At 55.5% G+C, this 24648-nt stretch overlaps 13 protein-coding genes across 13 annotated transcripts; 4 read left to right on the top strand and 9 right to left on the bottom strand.

The window, feature by feature from the left end:
* Nucleotides 1–147: 147 nt before the first annotated feature.
* PG986_002273 (uncharacterized protein) lies at nucleotides 148–462 on the bottom strand (the record flags this gene model as incomplete). The annotated part of the gene is made up of 2 exons (XM_066838495.1): nucleotides 148–412; nucleotides 458–462. The coding sequence occupies 2 exons, from the start codon at nucleotides 460–462 to the stop codon at nucleotides 148–150; spliced, it is 270 nt and encodes an 89-aa protein (XP_066707388.1).
* Nucleotides 463–858: 396 nt separating this feature from the next.
* Nucleotides 859–1655, bottom strand: PG986_002272 (uncharacterized protein; the record flags this gene model as incomplete). Its single annotated transcript, XM_066838494.1, has 2 exons — nucleotides 859–1224; nucleotides 1515–1655. The coding sequence occupies 2 exons, from the start codon at nucleotides 1653–1655 to the stop codon at nucleotides 859–861; spliced, it is 507 nt and encodes a 168-aa protein (XP_066707387.1).
* Nucleotides 1656–2664: 1009 nt separating this feature from the next.
* Nucleotides 2665–3150, bottom strand: PG986_002271 (uncharacterized protein; the record flags this gene model as incomplete). The annotated part of the gene is made up of 2 exons (XM_066838493.1): nucleotides 2665–2902; nucleotides 2963–3150. The coding sequence occupies 2 exons, from the start codon at nucleotides 3148–3150 to the stop codon at nucleotides 2665–2667; spliced, it is 426 nt and encodes a 141-aa protein (XP_066707386.1).
* A 102-nt stretch (nucleotides 3151–3252) lies between these two features.
* On the bottom strand, nucleotides 3253–4242 carry PG986_002270 (uncharacterized protein; the record flags this gene model as incomplete). Its single annotated transcript, XM_066838492.1, has 3 exons — nucleotides 3253–3579; nucleotides 3754–3884; nucleotides 4104–4242. 3 exons carry the CDS (start codon nucleotides 4240–4242, stop codon nucleotides 3253–3255), a joined length of 597 nt encoding a protein of 198 aa, XP_066707385.1.
* Nucleotides 4243–4444: 202 nt separating this feature from the next.
* PG986_002269 (uncharacterized protein) lies at nucleotides 4445–6342 on the top strand (the record flags this gene model as incomplete). The annotated part of the gene is made up of 2 exons (XM_066838491.1): nucleotides 4445–5003; nucleotides 5066–6342. The coding sequence occupies 2 exons, from the start codon at nucleotides 4445–4447 to the stop codon at nucleotides 6340–6342; spliced, it is 1836 nt and encodes a 611-aa protein (XP_066707384.1).
* Nucleotides 6343–6613: 271 nt separating this feature from the next.
* Nucleotides 6614–8587, bottom strand: PG986_002268 (uncharacterized protein; the record flags this gene model as incomplete). Its single annotated transcript, XM_066838490.1, has 5 exons — nucleotides 6614–6790; nucleotides 6855–6929; nucleotides 6974–7009; nucleotides 7585–7854; nucleotides 8492–8587. The coding sequence occupies 5 exons, from the start codon at nucleotides 8585–8587 to the stop codon at nucleotides 6614–6616; spliced, it is 654 nt and encodes a 217-aa protein (XP_066707383.1).
* Nucleotides 8588–9541: 954 nt separating this feature from the next.
* On the bottom strand, nucleotides 9542–10099 carry PG986_002267 (Glyoxalase/Bleomycin resistance protein/Dihydroxybiphenyl dioxygenase; the record flags this gene model as incomplete). Its single annotated transcript, XM_066838489.1, has 1 exon — nucleotides 9542–10099. One exon carries the CDS (start codon nucleotides 10097–10099, stop codon nucleotides 9542–9544), a length of 558 nt encoding a protein of 185 aa, XP_066707382.1.
* An 824-nt stretch (nucleotides 10100–10923) lies between these two features.
* PG986_002266 (glutathione-dependent formaldehyde-activating enzyme) lies at nucleotides 10924–11479 on the bottom strand (the record flags this gene model as incomplete). The annotated part of the gene is made up of 3 exons (XM_066838488.1): nucleotides 10924–11163; nucleotides 11234–11355; nucleotides 11428–11479. 3 exons carry the CDS (start codon nucleotides 11477–11479, stop codon nucleotides 10924–10926), a joined length of 414 nt encoding a protein of 137 aa, XP_066707381.1.
* An 823-nt stretch (nucleotides 11480–12302) lies between these two features.
* PG986_002265 (uncharacterized protein) lies at nucleotides 12303–12533 on the top strand (the record flags this gene model as incomplete). The annotated part of the gene is made up of 1 exon (XM_066838487.1): nucleotides 12303–12533. One exon carries the CDS (start codon nucleotides 12303–12305, stop codon nucleotides 12531–12533), a length of 231 nt encoding a protein of 76 aa, XP_066707380.1.
* Nucleotides 12534–12776: 243 nt separating this feature from the next.
* PG986_002264 (uncharacterized protein) lies at nucleotides 12777–14041 on the bottom strand (the record flags this gene model as incomplete). The annotated part of the gene is made up of 3 exons (XM_066838486.1): nucleotides 12777–13050; nucleotides 13129–13625; nucleotides 13721–14041. The coding sequence occupies 3 exons, from the start codon at nucleotides 14039–14041 to the stop codon at nucleotides 12777–12779; spliced, it is 1092 nt and encodes a 363-aa protein (XP_066707379.1).
* Nucleotides 14042–16166: 2125 nt separating this feature from the next.
* PG986_002263 (uncharacterized protein) lies at nucleotides 16167–18998 on the bottom strand (the record flags this gene model as incomplete). Its single annotated transcript, XM_066838485.1, has 7 exons — nucleotides 16167–16311; nucleotides 16429–16583; nucleotides 16660–16730; nucleotides 16892–17650; nucleotides 17723–17806; nucleotides 18289–18736; nucleotides 18786–18998. 7 exons carry the CDS (start codon nucleotides 18996–18998, stop codon nucleotides 16167–16169), a joined length of 1875 nt encoding a protein of 624 aa, XP_066707378.1.
* A 393-nt stretch (nucleotides 18999–19391) lies between these two features.
* Nucleotides 19392–19640, top strand: PG986_002262 (uncharacterized protein; the record flags this gene model as incomplete). Its single annotated transcript, XM_066838484.1, has 1 exon — nucleotides 19392–19640. One exon carries the CDS (start codon nucleotides 19392–19394, stop codon nucleotides 19638–19640), a length of 249 nt encoding a protein of 82 aa, XP_066707377.1.
* Nucleotides 19641–20893: 1253 nt separating this feature from the next.
* On the top strand, nucleotides 20894–24622 carry PG986_002261 (uncharacterized protein; the record flags this gene model as incomplete). The annotated part of the gene is made up of 4 exons (XM_066838483.1): nucleotides 20894–21432; nucleotides 22387–22514; nucleotides 22685–24308; nucleotides 24610–24622. The coding sequence occupies 4 exons, from the start codon at nucleotides 20894–20896 to the stop codon at nucleotides 24620–24622; spliced, it is 2304 nt and encodes a 767-aa protein (XP_066707376.1).
* Between the last annotated feature and the right edge of the window lie 26 nt (nucleotides 24623–24648).

Raw genomic sequence — 24648 nt, 5'->3', positions numbered from 1 at the left:
CGCTGCAGCAGCCTCACATCGTTTTGCTTCCTCCCGGGAGAGTTCACTGGATTCACCCTCCCTCCCTCCCATACCATAACATAAGAGAAAGAGTCATATCGGTCGTTATGTATCCTGGGACCACACCCCCCTCCCAAGCCATCATATTCACTGCTCGCAAATGGCCTTGTCAACATGCCTCTTCAGGTGGTCCTTCCTAGCAAAGCCCTTCGTGCAGAGCTTGCACTTGTACTTGCTCTCCACCCCCTTCTTGCTGGTGTGGTGGGTCTCGACGTGGCGGTCCATGTCGCGCGGGTAGGCCTTCTGCGCGTAGCACGGGGCCCGTTTATTCGTGCGCCAGGGGCAAAGGACCGGCTTGATGTGTTCTCGCAGATGTTTCCTTGCCAGTTTCCTTTTTAGCTCCGGGGCGGTCCTGCTTGCAAAGTGCGGTACATGGTACTTTGTGACTGTCGCTTACCTCATGTCTCGTGGGGTGTTCATCTGTCTTAAACACGGTTGCCCCTCCTTATTAAGCAAAGGACACTGAAGCTTCCGAGAAGGAAGCCGCAGAGATTCGTCCACCACTGGGAGTTCGAGTTCTTCGTATGCGTTATCTGTTTTACTGTTGCGTTTGTTCCGGGGCTTTCCCGAAGCCGTGGACTGCTCGCTGGAAGAGGCTGGTGAGGATACTGGGGCCGAAGAAGAAGACATTGTAGACGGAGACTCGGAAGGAAACGAGTGAGGCGACGGAATGTCGATAGAGAAACTGGCGGAGCCGTCAGAAGAGATCGAAATGTCAGAGTTAACCGAGTTGATGGCGCTGAAGGGCAGATCCGGCGAGGAACGCAGATCTGATATACTGGCCACGTCAAAACCGCTCTACAAAGTGGAGTTGGTCTCGGGGTAGATCTGCGCAGATTCGAAATCGGCGTATGCATAGCCATCGGAGCTGCTGCTGTCGCCGGTGTTGTCGAGCATGGCAGGGTCAATGTACAGGTTCGAGTCAGCAGCGCCGAGCGCTTCATTGGACGCCCAGTCGACGCCAGGCGCAATGTCCTGGTCAATGCCGTGGGTGCCGCCGTATTCGTCGTGGGATTCAGGGTAGGGCTCAGGGCTCGCCTCCCCCCACCCTTGGCTTCTGTGGATGCTGTACATGTCCGAGGCCGGGACAGCTGTGGTACGGAAGCTGGGTGCTGCTGTCGCGATTCGTGATGCGGTGGTGTCTGTCCCTTGCGGTGCGGCGAGCTTTGTTTAGCGGAGTAGATCGCTTGCGCAGGGCAGGGCAGGGCTAAGCACAAGGGGGAAACGTGGAGTCACGATGGGCCGAAACCTTGCATCAAAAGAGGTGCTAGATTCGTCCAAGATAGGGAGGCTTTAGCGAACTATTACTAAAGAACGAAGCGCCGTGTGGACGGTATGACTGCAGGAGGGGGGAAGCTGGAGCTTTGCAGGAGGGAGGTCAGCGGGCTGGCTAGGGGGAAGAGAAAAAAGACAAAATACGAAGCCTGTTGGTGGGCCCCTTCAAATACAAGTACTCGAAGACGTTGGTAGTTTCTGGAAACACGAGCCCTGTCGCACAATATCAGGCGGCCGGTGCGCGCACCCTCGAGGGGACACTTGCATGACGATGGTGGGCCTCGCGCGTCCAGCCTGTGGGGGGCCCTCCAGATCAGCATGGTGACCACGGTCGAGTCGAGGATCATAGAACGCATGAGAACGGGTCCGGATGGAGTCCGCATGTAGAAATCCCCCGTGGCTGCGGATCCCGTTTGGGCTGTGGAAAAGGGGCCTACCACTCATGGCGACCACGAGGCCTGTGATTGGCTGCCAAGAATGGTGTTGGAGGCAGCGTGGCTGACAGGTCAGCCCAGGTCCACCCGAAATTCGGCTGGGTCGCGGCCATGCACGTCTGCGTGTCTGCAGATGCCTTGAATACCAACCAACTGAAGCTCCAATTTATCCGCAAAGTATTTGTAGTCGCTATTGGTGTCGTCAGGCGTCACGTGGCCGTTTGGCTCGACTCTACCCTACCCCTGAATCGAGAGATGTCGAGATTGTCGCAATATGTGTCCATGCTAAAATGACAAACGAGGCAAGGACATTGCGGACTCAGATCTGCTGTTGAATTGGCGAATGCAATGATTGCTACCATATCATCCCGGAAAAAACGATAAGTGCACAATTTCCAGGCGTAACGCAACTCCGTCACACGACGTAGACATCTCCGTCATAGACCTCGTAGATTGCTAGGAGCACAGCTCTGAGCATTCGGTTTCCTGTTGCATTCAGGTAATAACGTACACGCATCCGGTATCTAACTCAGTACACAGAGGTGAGCAATTTTAGATGTCAAGGGAAAGGTTGCCAAGTCGGTTGCCTACTACCACGCACGCGGATCTTGGATGTACTCTCGAGTCACCAACGCAGCGTCCATGTTACCCAGTTCGTATTATCAAGTATGTAGAGATAAATAACGCTAGGAAATAACGAAACATAAAAGTATTGAAAAATGTGGAAGGGGGTGTGAACGTAACGCTCCATGTCGTAAGATCCCAAAGTACAACCAAACGAGTGGCTGCAAAGAAAACGAACTTGCAATCTCCCAGTACTAACCCGCCCCTGCCCCCTGAATTAAGACCATGTTGGAGTCCCATCTCGAACCGGTACCGGCCCAATCCCCCTCATTCAAGCCTTGCAGTGCTTCTGGTGTCGCTTGAAGTTGTCATCCCGAGTAAACGTCTCCCCACACCCGCACTGTATCTTCTCTGTCGCGAACCCATTCAATCTGGCCCATTCCGGATGGTGGGACAGTACATGGCGTTCCATGTCCCTCTGTTCTGCCGCCCGCCCCCTCTGGCATGGGAAATCGGGGTCGTCGGAGAGAGGGCAGTAGACCGGCTTCTCATGCGTCTTGAGATGTTTTCTAAATACACGGTCAGCGACACATAGTTAGATTACGGCGGCGGCCGGGTGCGTTATTTACTGAAGTTCCGTCTTCCGTTTGAACGTCTTCGCGGTCTTGTGTGAATGCTTGCAGTGGTACAATCCGTGTTTGTCTGGCTTGTAGCCTTCAAGAGAAGGCATGGGCGCTTCGGGGAAACGGTAACGCCCCGTCTCGCCAGGGCTCTCGTTGGGAGGCTGTTCGTAGGAAGCCGGTGTTTGGGAATCCATGGCAGGCAACGCAGAATAGGAGGCTGGTGCTGGTGAACCGTAGGCTGACGCCCCCGATGTATGTCCCCCAGAGTAGTCCCAACCCTGTGTATCTGGCACACTCTATTGAGGTGCCACACCGTTCTGCGCGCCGTAGCTGCCGTTAGGGTCATGTGGGTACATATGTCCCGAATCGGGTTGCGAGAGGAGTCTAGGGTCAATGCCACCATCTCCATACGGTGATGGGTTAGGTCTAAGATCGGGGACGATCCCATGCCCTCCGTCATCCATGCCATCATCGGCTGTCCAATTGTCACCACCTGAGGCCCCTGCCTCATAGTAGTCGTAGTCGTAGGCCATGGCATTAAGCGCACTCAAGTAGTCAGTCTCTGGTGGTCTTCTAGCGGTACGACTGAGGTAAAAGACGAGGATGCTGCGGCTGGCTGAGAGCTATGCTGGCTAGGTGAACAGGTGCCAAACGATGGCCTATTTGAACTTCCCCCATCTAGCCTACCAGCCGTAGGATGAACATCGCCCTCCACGCGACAATAGACATGACTTTCGACGGGATTCCGTTATTACCTGCCCAGTGCGTCACTTTCCAAATCGCAATTGCTTTCTTACTCTGACAGCATACGTGAGGATACATGCTGAGCGTGCAATGTAGCATCTAATTACACAGCCAGCGGCGCCGGAGTCCCACGAGCGCGCGGGACTGTCCAATTTCCTTTCGCGCTGCAACACGACTTGGGTCGCTACATCCTGTGGTCATGCATGGATGGTGTCGCATCCGAGCTCTTGCCCGCCGGATGGCCCTTGGGCTAACGACGCCCGACTCTCTCTTGGCATCGGCTGATTCGTCGGGGGGGGGGCCCACCTTTACCGGCATGACGGAAGCTGGGTGACTGCACCGCCAGAATGGAAGCTCGAAGAATACTGGACCATGTTTTTCCACTTTCAAAGGGACCACTTACCAGACCCGTGCTGACCGAAGTTGGCCCTTCCAGGCTGACTGTTGGGCCGCGGGACGTTGGTCTGGGCTGCGGGCTGTGCCGACTCCAATTTGTATGACGGACTGCAACTTTTGATTGGGCTTGCGTGGGGGTGCGACATATTGAGGAAACCCAACATTGAAATATGTACCAACGTCAATTGTCTATATAACAAGTCTTTGGGATTCTCCAAGGCCATTGAGAAGAAAAGGCGCTGCAAACGCTGCAATTACCCCTACTCACCTCCTACCTTCATCCATTTATCGCTACCTGCATCTCTCGTCAATACATCCCTACCCGAGTTCAAGATTCGCCAGCTCACAATGGCCCCCTCCACTTATGCACTCAGGACAGCGGCTGATCGGCAGCCCCCACAAGCTAAGCCCGCCAAGAAAAAGGGGCCCAACACCCCCAGACTGGATCCGTACCAGCGCTTGATCAGCAGGTTCTACGAGCCGCTCCGTCTACTGCACGTGCTCGGCCAGACCAGGGGCAAGCACACGGCGGTTCCAAAGTGTGTAGACCCGACCCAAAAGTCCCGTCGCCGACTCCTAGACAACTTGGCCTATCTCTGCGTCTTCGGTAAGGGCGGGAAATGTCCTCCGGCAGCCGCTATAGGGATGGAAGGGGTCGAGACCGGCTATGTCCTCTGGCTCGCGTCTAACCATGCGGCCGACCTCGACAGGATGGAACCTTTCCTCAACTCTGTGATTGGCAATCTTCGTCGTTATATGAGGAATCCGCCCGGCTTCACCGAAGCGCAGTTCATCGAGCAGTGCGTCGCTTTCGCCCAGCCGAGGATCGAAAAGGAACAAGACTTGCTAGTGAGGTTCGTCGCGTGCATAATCAACAAGGGCCTCGAAAGGCCTTACTCCGATGCCGGTCAGTCACGCAATACACTCTGTGGGAAACATCTAAGCAATGACTACTGACATCTGCTGAAGATCGTGCTCTCGTCCAATGGCTGCAGACGTTTCTTGACAAGAGCCCTCTGGAGCTGTGCTATCTAGCCTATGAGGAGAGGCAGTCTGATAGCATGAGGTTGGTTACCCGGAGGGGCCACCCACTCGAGGACGAGTCTCACCAGAGCGATGTCATACAACGGTACATGGCCCTCAGACATATCATTGGGAGACTGGCCCACCATATCCGGGCACCAAAGCTGGTCCTTCTGGATGCCCGCAGGCATCGTAATATCTTCGACAAAGGAGTCACGTCCGTCAGGAGGGTGAGCCCGGTCAGCAGCGTTCCCAAGCCAGAGCCCGACGGCCTCACCACCCCGTCCAGCATCCTCAAGCGGATGGTCAAGCCCGACCATCCCAAGTTGAAGCGGTACCAAGACGGGATGGACTTTCTCGACCGCAGGCTGAACATCGGCGACAAGATCGTCGCCAGCTACAACAACAAGGACTTCCGCCCCTGCGTCCACTGCGAGGTCCAGGTCCTCGAGCACTTCTACGAGAACAGCCTGCGCTTCTCCCACAACGACCGCTTCGTCGCCTGCAGCAAGCCCGCCTGCTACTGCTGCCACCTTTACTTCAGAGCCCACCCGGCCGACCCCGAGGAGCCGCGGTGCCACCAGAAGATCTGGCCGGCGTGGAGCCCGCCCCTAATTGAGAACGGCCACCGGGACGAGAAGAAGTACCGGCACCAGCTGTACATTCTCAACTCGATGATCGAGTCGATCCGCAAACAGGCCCTCGCGCAGATCGAAAACAAGGTGACCGACATGGAACACCATCAGGACTCGACGACTGGCATCACCCGTTCGGATACCTCGGATATTCTGCGTCTAGAGGACCAAATGGACAATCTCAGCATCATAGGCAAGCAGGATTTGAATCACTCGTGCTCAACAGTTAATAGACACACGGCTAACAGCAAACGAATAGGCCATAAACCATCCGATGACGAGGCCAGCGACTCGGACTCCTCCTTATCCACGCAAAGCATCAGCAGCCGCAGTGCCCGTTCATTCCACGAGACAAGTGCCACCGATACCGCGCCAGAAGAGGACGACGAACATGGTGGATGGCAGTCGTATCACACAAGGGATCCCGTGGACACAAGCAATGACGCCGTCGGAAGTACCATTGGTGATGCCGCTGATGATTCCGTTTATGACACGGCTACTGCCTCTGTTTATACCACTGCCGATGCCACTGCTGATTCGGATGGCGATGACAGTGATCTCGAAGTTGGCGGTGGAGCGGCATTGTGAGATAGATTCGTTAAGCATCCCCGTGGTAATCTTGACTTTTAATGAAAACGACATAAAATTAAAATTAATACTGAGATACTTCATCAAGAACGGTGAATTGAGCATGCCAATTTTGTAAATACCATTTTAACGCGGTAATCACACCCACCAACGCACATGACCAACTTTCACTCGTCCGTGCTCTCATCCATCTTACTATCTAGAAGGACCCCTCTTAGTGAATTTTGACATTCCTTCGATAAGCCTTCTCTCGATCTCTCTACCAAGGTCATCAGCGTTCGTCATCGGAGCCATCCGGGCCGGCGCCACTGGAGCTGAAGCTCCTGCTCAGTTCGTCGGCGTTTTGGTAATCGGCATCAATACCACTGTCGTCAAAGTCGCCGTTCATAAAGTCCTCCTCGTTATATTCGTCGCCGTTAGCGTTACCGTGAGGCGTAAAGGGAGGCATCTACACAACAACATGAGAACTCGAGTCCGTATGGCTCCAAGAAATTATTCGGCTCGTCTTGTACCTCATCCCACGATGCGGACAGGTCCTCCTCGAATACGGTTCGTAATGACTCCCACGCGGTGTTCTTGGCGGCTTCCTATGCCGTGAAGCCTCAGTCGTATGATTGGAGCCGCAGGGTACAGGCTTGTGCATATAAGCCTTCTTGTCTTCCTTGCTCTAGAGAAATTTTAGCGTAGCCCTGTGGAAAGGGGGAGGGTATAAGTAAGAGTAATCTTCCGGCGTTAAAGGCCATGGGCTGGAAGGAAGCTCGAGCTCCGGCCTCCCTGGCTATAATGGTGTCGCGGCAGGTTTTGGCGGTAGCCTCAGCCCACACGAAATGTGAATAAAAGGTCACGCTATCATTGAATTAAAAGGATTGAATCATACCCCTGCGTGCTTTTTTGGCCCCGGTCAGCCCAAACTCGACCTTGTGCGTTTCTACCAGATGACAAAACGCGGCTGCGAAACGCAAGAGGATTTCCCCAATGGTCGTCCGTGTTTGCTGGTCCACGGCATATCCCTCGGCGTCTGCGTCTTGCACCCAAACTTCGTCACTACTTACTTCGAAGATGTCGCACGTAAAAGTGGAACTCCACTAAAGCGTACGGCAATAGTGGCATATGTACTCAATGCGACAGAAGACTGTTGCGAAGTAGATAACATCTGCGGAGAGAATCCCAGATACCTAAGAGTTAACATTAGCGAAGACCCAAGATGCCTTGATCTGCAAATACCTGGTGAAAGGTCCTTACCTGCTCGCAGTTTTTGGCAAACCACCGACAACCGATGTAAGGGGCCGGTCCGCCTTTGGGTGTTCCGCAGCAAGATGATTCTGGCCCAGTGAAAAAGCAATGGACCACTGGCTTTTCCCCGCTGGCTGGTTGAAAGTTATGAACCCACGACGAGCCGCAGGGGAAACATGCGGTCTCGCCAGGGTTCTGTACAGCCTGAGGGTATGCTGCCAGGAGGGCCTCGGCGCTGGCGATCTGCGGCGTTGCCAGCTTGGGTGTTGGCCCTTGAGGCTAGCGAGGTGATGTTGGATGGGGAGCGCGTGGGTGTGTCAGGTTGGTGAGATTTGCGTGCTTTGTCTTGAAACTGTTTGTGACCGGGACGTTTTTCATTTCGAGGGTAACCTAATAATCACCCGGAGTAAGACAAGAGCAAGGTTGTAAGCCATCAGTGAATCAAGTGGGTGGGAAACGTAGCTGCACGGTAATTCGGCAGCGCATCATACCAACAAGAATGCCTTTACGTCTCTATATTGCGGCACACAACACAAGTTCGCCCGGGAGTCTGCGATCATGCTAAACGCGGCCCCAGCCCAGTCGCCAGTACTCCTGCGGCGCCCACCCAAAAAGCAGATCAGCCAACCAAGCACAAGCACAGCAAGTAAAAAACGGCAAAAACATACAACACCGAGGATTCCCAGGTCGTCACCGACCCTAGTACTAATTCGGCTCTCTGCTGCTTATATATGGGAGAGCGGACGGGATCCCTAGCATTCAGCAGGATATGGTCGTATGTGTCAGACGTTGGCGTTTTCGGAGAACATATCACGAGCTCTTGCTCTCGAGACGGCTATCGAAGACTGAATCTACGCACGCAGGAACGCTAGATCAGCAAATACCCCGGGTAAGTACTCACCATGTACTTACTTACAAATCGCCCTGAGACTGCTGCGGCAGATAACGGCTGTGACATCTGACTGACGTGCAATGGGAATTTGGTCGGTTCCCGGGGCGGAATTCGCGGCATGGTGCGCCCCCTTAAGAGCCAAATACAGCTTAGACAGCAGGGTGAGATCTCATGTAGAAACGAACATCAGGTAGGTGCAAATACAGGTAGAGGCATGGAACATGAATAGATGCACTAGTGATCTCCGGGAATCTCGGGGAGAGGATAGACCGCTTCGTTGATTGGAAGATTCGTAGCATATGATTAGGAGGTGAGTCGCGCTCAAAAGGTCATATTAAATTATCTTTGATGGAATAGCAAAATACTCTTTTTGTACAAGAGCCTGCGGCAGTATTAGTATAAACACAACCCTACAGCAACGCCTCGACATCAGCCGTGATATCGATCAGCGGCCACTAAGACCTGTTCCCGGCCCGAGAACCTGGCTCCTTGGCATCACCAAAATACTCCGTGACGGCAAAGACGTTACCTCCTGCGATCGAAACGGTGGCGACAGTGACGCCCAAATGGCGGACAGGTTGAATAAGTACACATTTTCGTACGATGAGGTAACATAGTCTCATGAAGTAATGACACAATTACGAGGCTGCGACGCTATGCATTTTCTATTTCTTTTTTCTTTTGGCGTGTCTGCATGAAACTGTAGAGGACAATTCTGTCAATGGGATGAATAATTGGGAATAAAATATTTGGTCAACTACTGCCATAAAATAGATGAACTGGCCATGGATAATTTGTTGGTTGGCAAGATGATTAAATGATGGGATAGCTGAGGACGAGGCAGTGGACAATAAATCAACATCCATGTGAACCAAGTTGGCAACAATGGACTCAAAGTGACCAGATCATGACGGGTTGACTGGGACATCTTCCATGCCAGGGACATCCTTTATCCCACCGATATCCGAATCCCCTACCTCATTCGAAAGCCTGTACGTTTGCACATGTTGTTAGTGTCTGCTCTCTAACCCAGGAGTTTACAAATAGGAATACACAGAAGCAATAAGGTCGGACTCACTCAACCAGGTTCCCATCCGGATCCCGAACATAGACGCTCCGCAACTTCGACCGCGCCCCCGTCCGCTCAACGACGCCACCGCCCTCAAGCACCTCAATGTCGGAGCGCTGGTTGCGCAGCCGCGCCGCCACCATCTCGACATCCTCGTCGACCAAGAAACAAAGATCGGCGGAGCCCGGCTGGGCCTTCTGGGCCTTGGGCTCGAACTCGCGGCCCTTGACGTGGAGGTTGATCTTCTGCGACCCAAACACGAGCGCGTGCCGTTCGGTTTTGCTGTCGCCCTCGCCCGACGAGAAGGTGGTGTGCCGCATGCCCAGCACGGACTCGTAGAATTTGACGCTGCCCTGCAGGTCCTGGACGGTGAGGACCAGGTGGTCGAGGGAGCGCACTTTCGCGATGCTGCTGGGGGAGGAGGCCATGCTGCGGCGGTGGGTGTGGTAGCCGAAGCTGGAGATGGTGGTGCTGCTGCTGCTTCGGAGAATAGTAGCGTTGCTTCTTTGGGCGATGAGGCTGCTTGGTAGGAGTCGGTTCACTAAGATAGGAGATCGATACATGGTGTTGCGTTGGAGCAAATGGAGGAGGAGCCGGTCCGCTCGTTTCTTTTCAGAGTTTGCAGGACGTGATGGTGATGATGGTGATGACGCCGTGAAATTGTGGGGCGGGACTCAGGAGGGGAAACGGGCACTAAAAAGGGGGTCACGCATCCAAGTGTATGTCATCGGAGCTTAATATCTTCGAAGATCACCAATTGCCTCACCTGGGACTACATGAAATTGAACTTCAACTGTCGCGGCTGAAGGATGGGCGTTGCATTGCACGCTGTCCTGTGTCGTCCAAAGATGGAGTCGAATTAGTGTTTAGCACCTTCTCCTGTCCCACCCTCGATCGGGCATCTTTGCAACCCCACCCCCTTCGGCCCATATTGACGGACCTGACCCCGCAGAACGAACAGGCCAATGTCCGGGGCTGATTGACACAGCACCTCAAACCGCCGCCGAGGGGGGTTCAATGCAAGGGGCGGTTGGTGGTCTTCCGGCCCTTGCAGGTTCATGTCTACGGCCCGATCCGATCCGCCCTTGTCCGTCGTGATAATACATATATGATGCCTGCCTTTTGCCCCTGACTCAATCAATCCAGGGCCGGCAGCCTGGCTTGCACGGTCAGGCACAAAACAGCACAAGATCAAATGAGAACGACAATGACCCCCATGACTTGACCTGCCGCGTATTGCAACGCACTAAGCAAATGGCTAGATCGAAGTGGCAGTGGCCGTAGTGTCACAGAGGAGCAGAAACTTGACTTGGTTGGAATAGCTTCAGAATTGTCTCATTGCCATTCAGTTGATTGAGCCATATGAAATAAATAGCGCATTCTAGTTCTAGCCGAAGGCAGGCTCCTGCTTGGCACCCGACTGGTCCGACAGGTACGAAACCCGGTCCTTGCAGTAGAACTCGACATCGACCTTGCCGCCCAGATCCGCCTTGCCGTTGTCCAGCCCGCCGGCCTTGATGATGATGACGCCCGGCATGACGTCGAGCTTGGTGTAGAGGCTGGAGCCGCAGGTGCCGCAGAAGAAGTGGCGGTTGTTCTTGCCCGAGGCGCCCGTGACGTCATAGGTCTTTGGCTCGCCTGTTGGGGCTTGTCGGTCAGTCAGGTTTCCGGTTGAGTTGTCGCATCCTTAGATTGACAAAATACTTGCCCTTCACCACCTTGAAGCCATCCTCGGGGACGACGGCGTTGGAGGTGAATGCGCCGCCAGTCCACTTCTGGCAGTCGGTGCAGTGGCACAGAGCTGTGACCTTTGGCTCGTCTGGGTGGTTGGCGAATTAGTCTTTGCGTGCAGCAGCAGCGGAAAACAGAGGGGTAAGCTGTTGTGACTTACTGCTGCTCTCGTACTTGACCGCCCCACACATGCAGCTCCCGCTTAGACTCATTTTGGCAGTGGTAGATAATAATAGATGCAAGGATGGCAGGTACGATGGTTGAGATTGGCGAGATTCAGACACCTTGATGGACAGCTGGAGGTTTGGGGTTTATGTACTCGAGAGTGCTGCTCTCGGGGTTTGATCTCGGGTGGGCTCGATGTGGGAGGGGCAGAAGCCGATCGAAGGGCTAATAGCGGGCGGCTTGGCGGCTTGGCTTAGTGAATCCAGGGGCACCGCGCCACTAACGCAGGCCCTGGTGAGTTCCCGCCCTTCCCCGCACACGCCCTAACGATGTCCAAAACCCCGAGTTCGGTCGACAGGAACAGCAGAACGGCACCGTAGCGTAGCGGATCCCATCTCGATTCGGCGACCTAGGGAGTCTATCGAGTCCTCACGGCCCGAACAGCAGAGTCGCCCCACCAACTGATTGCCTAATTGCTTCCTGCGTTCCCTCGCTTAGTTTCCCATGGCCTCGTTCCGTCTGTTTCCGCGGTTACCCTCGGAACTGCGCTGCCAGATCTGGGATCTCTCGATCCCGCCGCGCGACCTCGAGATATGTAGCGTGCGAGTCTGGCCATCGAGTGCTACCCAATCGATTTTTGACGCCTCCGTACATAGCCATTCTGAAAAGTTCCGGTCTTAAATCTCTGTCGATTTTCGATGTGGGCATGGAGGTTTCTCAGCATCTCGATACCCAGAAGATGATACGTGTAAGGCTGGCCTGCCACCCCCTGTCCCCTGTTCCCTGTTCTCCTCCAGGAGGCGGCTGGAAACGCCAAGATGGTTTTGCTAACACCTGCCATTCATCACGCCGTAGTCTTGCTACTTGCACATGAGCGATTGGTATCTCCGGTGTGATCCGGTGTCGTACTACGCCCGAATTGTCGGCCCCGAATATCTGGGGGACACCGAGATGACCACGGACAACTACGACCGCGTCTTTCGCGCCGCGTGCAAGGACAAGATTGAGGGCGTGGGATTGAGCGCCGCGGAGAAGGCGGAATGGCAACCGCGCAGATGGGTCCATGGGGAGAAGTGCGCTTGCGAGGACAGAGGCGTGTAAGTGTACGCACATACGCTCTTCGCATTGGACTTTTGGGACACCAAATGCAAAGCAAGCTCGACAGAGGACCCATGACGAAGTGATAAAGAGGGGGAGAGAAACATGACATGCAAAGTTTCAGCCGCCAACTTGTGGAATACGATTGGTATATTAGCTATCAATGCCTTGTGGCGACCGAGTCTACTGAGGTATACTATTTTCCCGTTCCTGCACTAGTCACCTCCACCCCAAACCACATCAAAACTAGGGAGCGGCCTTGAATTTCTCCTCGCCCAACCCGACCTCCGAGAGCCGGTAGCGCGGGCTCAGCTTGTGGAACGCCACATAGCCGAGGATATGGTCCTCGACCGCCGACGCGTACGGCTCTTTCCCCTGGATGGTGGCCCGGATCCGTGCCACCGCCTTGGCCACGTCCTCGATCAGGTCCTCCACGACGGCGAGCTTGTCCTTGTCCTCGTACATGGCCATCTGGCTGATGAAGTTGTCATCCTCGCCTGCCCGCTCCTCTTTGTAGAACCTGGGGTTACGGAAATATGTCAGTCTTTGGTTCGGTGTTAAGGGAAGGGGTTGCCGCTTAGTAGTGGCAAGAACTTACGACAAGACATCGTTGGCCAGGTTGATATACCGGGCAAGGTCCGGGATGCACTCCAGGTACTCCTCCTGGTTGGGGTACATCGCCTTCGGAAACGTGAAGTACGCAACCGCATCGCCCCCGCCATCCTTCTCCCTCACATACCGCGCCCAACTCCGCCCACTATTATTGGCATTCCCAGTACTCCCGTTCGCCGCGGCCGCCGCCGCGATCCCCCGGAACGCCGCGCTTGTTTGTAGCAGGTTCGAGTTGAGGAAGTTGAGCGACGCCGTCACGATGAAGTTGGCCGGCGCCGCGTCCCAGTAGGTATACGTGAGCCGCAGCAGGTCGGCCCAGGCTTGGAGCAAGGGTAAGGGATGCGGCTCGCCCCCCGCGAAGCGCGCGCCGAAGCGGGCGAATTCGTCGGAGTGCTCGGCCGCGCTGTCGTCGAGGAGGAGGCCGAGCCAGGAGTACATGGCGACGTAGACTTGGACTTCGAGGGGGTGGCGGGGGATGCAGCACTGATTGGGTAGCAGCAGAGTTAGCGAATGGTTCGCAGGGGGATGGGATGAGGGGGGTGGGAGAGGCTTGGGGTATTAGTCAAGGTTCGACTTACAGCTGCGTACATCACGCCGGTCTGGAAGATCTTGGATGAGCGCGAGCCCGGTTCCCTTGCGACGCCGGTCTGGGTGGCATAGTCGTCCGCGGCCTTCCACAGGGCCGTGTGGTCTCTGGAGGGTCTGGGTTCGTACTTGAGGTCCTTCTCCACGAACGAGGTGATGAGGGGGCGGAGTCTGTCTCCGAGCGTCTTCTCCGGCTTCTCGGCCTCAAGCTCCAGCGTGTCTGTGGCGAGGGCACTGCCGGCTCGGGGGCTGGAGTACCAGGACTGGGGAGACAGACTCTGCAGCACTGCCGTTACGGTTCCCACGGAACTCATGATGATTTGATTAGAAGAGGTGTGTGAGCTTTAGTGAACGGGTTGAGATGGGATGACAAAGAGTGTTTGGGGGCTGTCCCGTATATGTGATAGGATCTTAAGAATAGAGTCTTATCGCAGTTTGGTCACCCAAGTGAGCGAGTTCTCATCTAGTTCCGACAACATTCGGAAAGAAATGTCTTATATAAGCCTTCCTTGTCATCGCAGCCGTCTTGCGACGTTCTCCAGCCCACTCGGGACAACGGCCAGTAACGGCATTCTAGGCTGTCCAACAAGTAGAGACAAGCCAGGGAGCCTCGCCGTCAGTCTGGTGCTTGACTCACTCGGTTGCGTTCTTGCCTGCATGCCTTCCAGTGTCCAACCAAACTTTGGAACCAATGTTGAGAAGTCCCAATGACGTTAGGCCCGTTACCAGTAGACCGCTCCTTTACCCCCCCCAGAAACATGATGCCTACCTAATCACAATGATGGAGGAGGTGTGGGTCAGGGGTAATATGATCTCAAGCGGGATCTCCGTAAAATGCACATGTTGGCCATGATACGCTGTGATTACGAAGGGCCCCCCTTTTTTGTGGTTTCCGTCACATACCCACATTTATTGTGGAAAGCGTAGAGAGCCTCAGCCCTATGAGGTGCGGGCCGACCGATTTCTGTCAGACTCAGTCAGAGCTTTTGCGTGCGCAGGGGTTTCCCTGGCTTGGTTTACGGGCTTTTACGGGTTGCCTTCTTTTCCTTGTCCACGACGCTCATCAGAGGTCGCGGTGTGATTGGCCCCGCAGCCACGCCAATTGCTGACGGTCAGCACAATGCGAACAGGGTAAGCAAGCCAACTGTAGTAGCAGGGGCAAGAGAGTGATTCACATGACGCATGCGCCTTCCTACTGTTCGTCGTGTGACTAAGGATTGGTGTGTTGGGTCTAGAATCTTGCAGGGCTCTCGCATCATGTCAGATTTTCGGTGAAGCGGTTCCCATGCTTGGCGGCCGTTGGCGCATCCGTCACACCGTTAGTCACATATCCCAGGGTGGAATAGCCAGGTTAGGACGTAGCGGCCGGGACCGAACCAAGGCGGCTTTGGATCTTAGTCGCAGGCGAGAAGATGTTGTAACCAGGATTACGAAGCACAGGATTAATATTACCACATAAGCCGGCTCGTGGCATTGGACCGGTTTTGGAGATGGGATTGTGCACCCCGCGCCCGCCCTGCCCAATGGGGACCAATCAGGCGCCTTCCATCCACCTCGGAACGACTCCAGGCCACGGCGGAAAGATAACTTCGAAATGGAGGGTTCCACGACCCAGAGATATGCGCATCGCCGACCAGAGTCCCCTGTATGAGGCTTCGGCGACTCGACCAGAAAGCCAACAACCACCTGCCTGTTTTCGAAGAGCCTGCTTGCGCAGATCCTTGGCCACAGCTTTGTTGGCCTGATACTCGCCCTTTCATGCTGCGCCGGCAAGCCAACGCGGAGTCGCGGAAAGGTTGGTGCAGTACCACAAACGACGCCACCAAGTTGACCCAAAGATGCGGTGTACGGTTTCTGTGAGGGTTTGTGTTCCTGCAGGATTGCCCCGATGTGACTCCAAAGTGCTGGCAAAAAAGAAGGAGGAAAGAAGTAAAAAAAGGCAATTTCAATGTATACGCTCAATGCATTTCCTGGAGTGGGCGCCAGCATGGTGCTGGCTGATCTTCTCGGGGTATCAATAACTGTTTTCCTGCCGGTAGGGAAGGAATCTGCATTGATGCTTCAAACCTACAATGAAGTTTCAAATTCTCTGCATTATGTACTTATCACGGATGGCAGCGTATGTCTGACCTCATGCGTACTTTCGTAGTGTCCTTGGCCAAATGGACTGGTAGTTTTGGCAGTTTTGTATCTCGTCAGTATCGACGCTGTATGGCGCGCAGGTCTAGACATATTCCGCCGTCCTTGAAACGAACGCCGCCATCCGGCCAATAGTGTTCCGTAACACATTTATATAGGCGATGTAGGCTTGAATGTAGTTGTATATAGTGTCCCTAAATGTAGCCTCTTATATTTACCGAGTGATTATGATATTCGGTTTAGAAATAATTACCGAATTCATCTGGTTCGGCCGATACGGGACGAGAAGAGCCCCCAATCTCATCCCACGACGAACGGGGGCTCGCCGCTGAGAATGATTTCGATATACCGGTCATCCTCAAGAAACCCGTATCCAGAGATCTGTTCGCTGGTTGCCGTGGTGCACATGTCCATAATATGTCCGGCCTCTCTCGCCACAGTGGCGCTGTAATCATAAACCATCCTTCAGTTAGCTGACTTGCATTGGAAGAACAGGGGAGGGGAGGAGGGAGAGGTCACGGATCCGCAAGAAGGGACGGAAGGAAGGAAGGACACGACGTACCAGTTAGTCGCCCTATCATGAACACCACTCGCGGCGGTGATGTACGCACTTTTGTCGTGGCACATCTGTGAGTGAATATAAGCCCGATTGCCGACGCGGCATTCCTGCTGTCCGAGGCTGGCAAGGTAGTTGACGCATCGAACCATGTCGGGAGCCTGGTTTGACGGAGAAGAAGAATATTAGCAAAGATGCGCAAGTTTTCCATAAGGGGGGTTGGTTGGGTTTCCTTACATAAGCAGGGGCGTAGCTGCGGCAGGTGGTTCCGCCTTGACGGGCAGCCAGAGTTCCGTTACGTCGTTCCACTAAAAAGATAAGAAAATCTTCGGTTAGCCTGCGTGCTCATGTCGTTTCTCAAAGAGTCCCGAATTGGTGCTTGCTTGCTTGCTTGCTAGCTAAATTAGCTAGCTAGCTTTGAGCTGTAATAGCAACCGGTTAGATGGTAGGTTAGGGTAGCAGAACTGACCAGGCTGCATGCTCTTGATCAGCTCATCCATCGCCTGTTGCTGGGCCGGGGTCACGACCGGGCTGGGGACGGGCTCGTGGGGCTCGCCCGAGGCGGCGACGAAGGCGGAGACGCGTACGGCCAAGTCCTCGTATGACGTCGCCTCGGCGGCCAGGAAGGCGTACGGGTCATCGGGTCGGACCTCGACACTGCCCAGGGCGAGCGAGACCATGCCGCAAAGGGCGACCAGGCTGGATTGGGCGTGCATCTTCTTGTTGGGGATGGTGGGCTTTGGCTGCTTGGACCCGGGGTCGGTCGGTGGGATGCAAGAACTAACTGGGCGTGGTGAAGACAGATGGTGGCTGAGGAATAAACTCGAGAAACGGTTCGGGACGAGCTTCGTTTTATACATGATTGAAGTGCTCTGCGGTGGTACGAGACCGGGCTTGTTGGCATGAGTGATGCCGTGATGCGAGAGAGTCGCGCGGTCTGGATCGAAAGAGTCCAAGGCTACAAAGAGGACGGCCGAGATAAGTGGAACTCGCGAACCAGAGAAAACGAGCGAGAGTTGACATGGTTGGTGGAAACGTCTCAAAGTCAGAGTATACGCCGCATACGGTGGGACAAGCCTCGAGATTAGAGTATAGCCGCCGCAGACTACGCCGTATACAGTGGAGCAGGCGGCCCGACTGGCCTGGACCGATTGGTCGTGGTTGGGACGGGCCGTGGGGCCAGTGCTCAGACAGACCATGGAAACGGGAAGCGGTCGAGAGGCACAGCCTGCTCGACCGAGCAGGCAACGAACACGGACTCAAAGATTGCCTCTACTTGTGGTATCCCGTGCCAACTCACCTTTCGCTCCACTATGGACCACGCCGGGAGCATAATGCGATGCGCTGGGTGCTGCCGCCCGTGCCGGATTGCGCCGCGGAGCATCTTTAGGGGACTAGCTCGGGGAGGCCCAGTCTTCCCCCAACCTTAGCCAGGAACACTTCCAGAAGCTCCAGTATTACTGTCGTTCTCGCGGCTGCCGTGGTGCGTGGCGACCGGGTGCCGCGCGACCCATCAAGTAGGTACTGGGATATTCCGTGCTAGCCGTGGTATCCCGAGCCGGACGGCCAAGACGGGGTTGTGCCATGGAAGAATCACAAGCAAATGGGTGACAAATACCACGGTGATAATATCGCCTCGGTTTGAACTCGGAACCCGCGTGGAAAACGATAACGATGCGAAGGGAACCACAACGGGCGAGGTGTCCTTCGACTGAGGGGTGTATTGCATCCCCAACGGCCACAACTCCGGTGACCGTGGCGCCAACAATGCAAGCCACCCCAGCTGGCGAGAATGGAATGGTTCAGGGTCACAGTTGCATGCACGTACTTGTTACCTGAGCGAATTGTCTTGGGATGGAGGCTCACGCTCCAAGTCCGCCAGGAACCGGATCTCCAGGCGCCGCAGCGACTGGTAGTAAGGAAAGGGGCCGCGCCATCGGTGGCGTATGTCCGAGATGTGCATATTTCTCCAGAGGTGGGGCTTGTTGGCTGCTATCTCGCCCCCCTTCTCGGAGCGGTAGCGCATGAGGGGCGAATTCTCGTCGGCCTTGTTCGAGATGGCGTAGACGGGGCAGGTGTGGCTCGCCCCGTAGTAGCGGTAACCCGTGATGGACATTTCGTCATCCGAAATGGGAGGTGATACCGAGAACGCGTTTCCAGAAACCAGCAGGTTCCGGCCCCCGGGGTCGATGCGCACTTGGTCCGCGTCGGCCAGGTAGAGCGTCCGGAGCCGCGGAACAGGGACAGGAAGCCCGGCAGCGGATCCAGCCGGCAGGCGTCGTCCCAGGGGCACTCGCGGTACTGGTAAACAGCGCTGCTTCGGAAAGCACTGAGAGATTCCGGCGTGGCAGCGCCAGCCTTACCGCAGGGGCCGACTTGACAAGCCTACGTGCTGCCATATGGCCTGGCGGAGCTCCGGGGGGGCAGTCTCGGATACAGGTGGGAGACGTCCATTTGGAACCTCTTCGAGTGGACGTGAGCTCGGAGTAAGCGGGTGGGGAACAGGAACTTTTATCAGTGAATGGTTGGTCTGGGTTTGAAAGACGGGATTGAGTGAAGTAAGCAACACCAGACATAAGCAGACTCGAGTGTCATGAGGGTTGATGTTTTCCCATAACTTGAGCGATTGGACGGTGATGGAAAGAACATTGAGAGTTTTGTCATGATACCTCTGATTTCCAGTTTGGCAGTCGACTGACCAGTCACTCTGTCTACCTACTTTCTTGCCTTTTTTCTCATTTACCTGGCGCGGGGTTTTGAGCTGTAGCTGTAGGCCATTCCCCTCTGCCAAGTACAGACCAATCACAGGGGCTTGGGACGGCTGCATCTACCGAGAAATCCAGGAACCGAGCCTTGGAACTGTCGACCATTCAGCACCAGCTGCATCACCAGTTGCCCCAACGTCAGCCCTCCTACAGTAGCCTGCTTACGTACATGCATATATACATGATTACCACCTGCAGTGTAAAATGGCAGACCCCCTGAACCAGTTCTCTCGGCTTACCAAACTTACCCCCCTAATCGACACGCTCCTCATCAACCGCCTCGAGCGACTCGACGCCTTCGGCCCCGACAACACGCTTGAATGTCCTAGTGGTTTGGGGTGGTTCTTCTTTCCCGAGTTCCGGACCGCGCTTTCCTCGTTCCGCCATGTCGACGTCGACTTCCCGGCCTGCTGGTCGATCCTGGGCGCGTCCCGGAAGGTCGCGGTGCTGTGAGGCAAGTACTGGCGCTGCATGCCAGAGAAGAAGCTCCCCATCGGCTTCGACGTCTTCGCCGCCTTTTTAGAAGGTGCGAAGCACGTCTGCCGGCTTGACCTCGACCAGGTCCAGATGCAGTTGCGGCAGGGCTTGGCGGGGGTCTTGGGCAAGACCCTATCCTGGAGAAGCTGGGGAGGCCCGACGACGGCGGCGTTATGTCAGAGGAGATGCTGGGCCTTGCGCAGGCATGGAGAGGGTGCGGCATCGCGCGCACCCGCAATTACGACCGCGAGCTTCGGGTGGCGACGCCGTATCGGGTGGCGGATGCGGAGCATTGGTCGGCGTGGCGGCGCCCAGGCAGTGGGCCGTATGCGACGTACTAGCTGTGCGACGGCGGCGTCGTGCCGTTATTCAGTTCTTCTATAAATTCGATAATAGATACAGCCGGGCAATGGCGCCAGTAATGTCGATGAAAACAACCTGCCAGACGCAGAGGTGGGCGGCAATTATCGTCCACTGAACGGTCTGTGGTTACAGGCCTGCCATGCCCTGTAGCTACACGCCTGGGCAGTTGATTGTTTACATCGCCAATTGATTGTTTATTATTTTTCAAATGTGAATTGAACCCGGGACCTCTGACAATCAAAAAGGTCGGGCCCAACCTTTTACCTATTTTGCATTCGAGGCATAGGTGCCCTTTACCACTAGGCCAGGGGACCAGAAGGTCGTACTGTATTCCGTCCACTGAGGTCCCCTCGGTCCTTGTTAGCACAAGCTGCCGTTCTTTCACTACTTGTGTAGGAGCTCGGTACAATTGTCTCCCACCTTTTGGTCACCTCGGAGCTTTGGGGGGCAGGAGGTGTTGGTTGCCATGCCGGCAGCTCACCGTCGTTCCCTTCAGGGCGGCGCATCCCTAGCATCCCACATCCACACGTCGGCGCCCAGCAACTGCCTTACAGCCCTCCCGGGGAACCGACCCTCTCTCTCCACAGCGCCCCGACCGAAGTCCCCAAGATATCCTCAACGGGCGGCCGCCTAAGACCGAGAAGGAACTCCACCACGTCCGCCCGCGACCAGCTCATGGCTGCGAGCAATGGGGACTCGAACCACAGGCTGGGCGACTGCACGCCATATCTCAAGGACGAGCGATCTCTACCTTGGAAGTTGCTTGCCTCCGATTCCGATTCTGATTCCGATTGCGATTTCGATTCCCATTCCACCTCTGCTGGTGCAAAGCCCAATGCCAACACAGAGCGATCCAGCAGAACTCCATGTGCGTCGAGCACTTTCAAGATATCCGCGTCGCCCCAAACACATGCCTCGCCCAAGAGATCGAACTCCCTGCCGCCGACCCATCCCCCCTCGTCTCCGTCATCGCTGCCACTGGGCTTCCTCTTCTTATTCTTCCTCTGCGCCAGAATCCAGTCCAAAAAGGCAGCTTGCCCGCACTCAACAACACCTCTCCCACCACAAACCGCCACTCCGCGCCAAGCCCGAGACCGCCGTCGACCTCCATAAACAAGCACGCGACCCCGGCATGCCCGCCCACGGCCGCCGCGAACATTAACCCCGTCGTGAAGACGCGATACTTTTACAGCGAGCGACCCGGCGAACCTCCGCCACCACTATCCCTCCCCCTTGTATCCGAGAGGCTCCACACCGCCGCCGGCCAGGAGCGCACTCACGACGTCTGCGTGCCCCTTCGCCACAGGCCATCTCCAGCGGGGCACGGCAGCAATGGAGCACCCTGCTGCCGCCGGAGTTCTTCTTCTTCTCCTTCTTCCCCGGCCCGCTCCGTCTCGAGTAGTATGTAGGCCGCCATATCGGCGTGTTCCATCGCGCTTCCGTACCTACTTACAGGTTGGTAGTGGGGCGGGCCGAGCCCCGCTGCGGCTCCAGCCTCCAGGACGCTGCGGACCGTTCATTTCCCCGCCGGCCGGAGCAGAAGGCGGCCGTCGCCAGGCAGGAGGCATTTCATACTGTTGGCGTCATCGTCTTCGTTGGGGGGTGCTGGACGATGTCGCGGCAGAGATCGCGGGCGGCAGGTCGGAGAGGACGGCCATCCTGCAACGCCGGTTGCCTACTTGGTAGAGAGAGAAGAGAATATTGGTTTACCCTTTGGGCCGGTGGGGTGAGGAGAGAGAAAGAAGAGTTAGTTGAGCAGATATCAGAAAGTGCACTAGTTTCATCGAATGTATCTTCGCATATATTGGTCAGATAGCTCCCGTCGGTTCCACGCGTATGGCTGCGTACTCAGTAAGTATTCAGATGATGTTCATTGTCGACACACCGTAAAGGTTGATGCCTCCTTGCAGAATTGAGGGGCCGTTCTCTACTTACAGGGTGCTGGGCGCCTAAAAAAAACTGCCCCTCGTCGGTGCCACAGTCAAGCGGGCCCTCAATTGAGCACCACCACCCACCCCTGGACGTGTCTGCTTTTCAATCAACGCACGACATCCCAATCTTTCTAGCATCCAGAGAACAAATACTCGTGCTCATAGTGTGCTCGTTTTCTGGGATTGTCCGATAAAGCAAGAACTACTGTATGATGCTACCGATAGCAAATCGGGCTGCGGCGCAACTGCAAGCAAGCTGTGGCGGATCGCTAGGTTAATAACTTGTCGGGCAATTGCATGGGTGCAGTCATTCCCGGCCCCGCACTCCGATCTCTGCTCAATCTCATTCACACGCACTCAACCTCAGTCGTCTCTTCACCCACGCACGCGCCAGTGATTTGAATTGTGGTCAATAACCACTGACATAGGCAGGCCGGCATCAGCATGAGTCCCAAGTCCCTCTCCGACCTGCCACTGGAGATCATCCAGGACATCTTGCGGTATGTCGTCGTACCGGCCAACCTGCCATTCCTCGCGCGGCTCCGTCTCGTCTGTAGTAAGACTATCTACCTACTTTACCTTACCTAGCGTTGCCCATATTCACTAACCCCCGAGCTTTTTTAAACAATATTCATTTCTACTTGCACCAAACTCATCCAAGCCGGAACTGTGGTGACTAGCTAACCACTATGCATTGTTAACTACTAGAGCTGTTCACCCAACAAGTATTCGTCGCGCTTGAGGCCACCGGCGCACTGCTCGGCAAGCAGGGTCTTATGGGCTGCCGACTTGGCATCGCCTCGAGTCCCGTGCCATTCCTCGCGCGCTATTTCGAGTATCGGCTCGCACGGTCGCCAAGTCCGCTACCGGACAATCGCAACGCCAACATCGAGTCGCGCCTCAAATGGCTATTGGATGAGCTGCTGGGCTCAAAGACAAAGGCGACAGCAGCGAGATTGGTCGAAACAGGACAAGAAGAGGTGCAGCTTCAGCAAGGGAAGTACTACGCCGCGCTGCTGGCCCTCTGCCACCACATGAGCGACTACCAGCCCGAGTTCGAGGACAAATGGTGGGGAGGCGAGCCGGGGTGGTGTCGAAACATCCAGCGCCGACTGGACACTCTCACGCCCCCGGTACCGCGGAACGAGCGCTCCATGAAAGCGCTCAACGAAGTATGGGACCAGGACGCCCTAGCTTCCCTGCTGCCCGCCGCCATCGCGCTCGGCCTCGAAGCCGTTTACGAACCGGCCATCGCAAACGCGAAACAGCAAAACGCAGGATCCTTTCCCGTCTACATGACACATGTGGGCTCGCACCGGGTAGATCTAGAGGCTCTAAGCTCTTGCTTTGGCACGCCTCTGTACGCGGCTGTCAAGGCGCGAAACCCTGCTCTTGTCACATACCTCCTCGACAGCGGCGTGCTGGTCACCGCCGACAGGTCCAATCCCATGGCTGCCGCCGCCAAGAACGACGATATGGACATGCTCAACCTGTTTCTGGAGCCGCCGTGCCAGCTCGCTCCCGACGCCGAGCGTTTGCGGACCGTGCTCGGGCTAGCCGCCAGGCTGGGCAGAACGGCCTTCGTCCAGAGGATCCTGGATTTCAACCGTCTCGAACCCAGACGGGCTCAAGATCGCGACTGGGGCCTGGGCCGAGCGCTTCTGATGGCCGTTTTCGGCGGCCATGTGGAAACCGCCGAGTTCTTGATCGATAACGGCGCACCGTTCCAAACCAACGCTCGCCCGTACCTTGGAAGTTCGCATGGTCTGTTTAGTACGATGCCCACGCTGGTGGAGCTAGCCGCCTGGCAAGGCGATTTGAGCATGCTGCGACTTCTGCTCTCGCGCCAAGCACTGGTCACCATCGAATCGGCCCATGCTGCGATGGCAGGCAATCGTGTCGAGGCATTGTGCGTCCTGCTGGAGACCAAGTCGTTGCGAATGGACCAGTATGCATGGTGCAGAGTTCTCTCCGCCGGCGCCAAGCTTGACTGCACAGAGGCGATACTCTACCTGGTCGAGGAGGCCCGAGTCCTGGACATTCCCGGGATCCTCGAAAGCGGCGACCCAGAGGCTGTGTACCTCTCCGAAGTAGTCACGACCCTGTGCTCGCGTGGCAACCGTCTCGCACTCGAGGCTCTGATCCAAACCGGTTTACCAGTTGACCACAACTGCACCTTGGATCCTGACGATGAAGTCAATGGCGGCCAATTGAGCGTCCACATGAACCCTATGGACCTCGCGACGAATTCGTTGGCTCCGGGTGCTCAGGAAACGGTGCGGATGCTCACACGTTACGGTGCTCCCCGGGCGCCCAAGAGAGCGAAACAATACATGCCCTGCGACTGGGCGTCTCTAATGCCAATAAATAGGGCAATTGGAGAGGTGATGACCGAGGAAACAAGCCGTGGGCAGAAAGAAGCTGTCGCAGTAGGATGGAGATAGGGGTTATCCTTTTAACGCGTTTAATACGTTACGTTGAATATTTTATTTATATATTTATATAGTGTTATACTGCCTTTTTTTATTTTATACCTATTAACTTTTAATATTATTCTTTATTATTTTATTTAACGCTTTCTGCTGTGCGATAGAAGTACTTTTAGCGGCTTCTCACAGTAGAGGCACAGTGGTCGGAGCGCGCACCAACAGGGAGGGGCCGTAAAATCAGTTAGCATTTAATCATCGTAG

Source organism: Apiospora aurea, assembly GCF_038362705.1.
Source record: "Apiospora aurea strain CBS 24483 chromosome Unknown utg000001l_segment0_segment0, whole genome shotgun sequence".
In the NCBI taxonomy this organism is placed as follows: domain Eukaryota; kingdom Fungi; phylum Ascomycota; class Sordariomycetes; order Amphisphaeriales; family Apiosporaceae; genus Apiospora; species Apiospora aurea.
The sequence above is the reverse complement of the archived record's forward strand: the minus strand, read 5'-3'. Positions and strand labels throughout refer to the sequence as shown.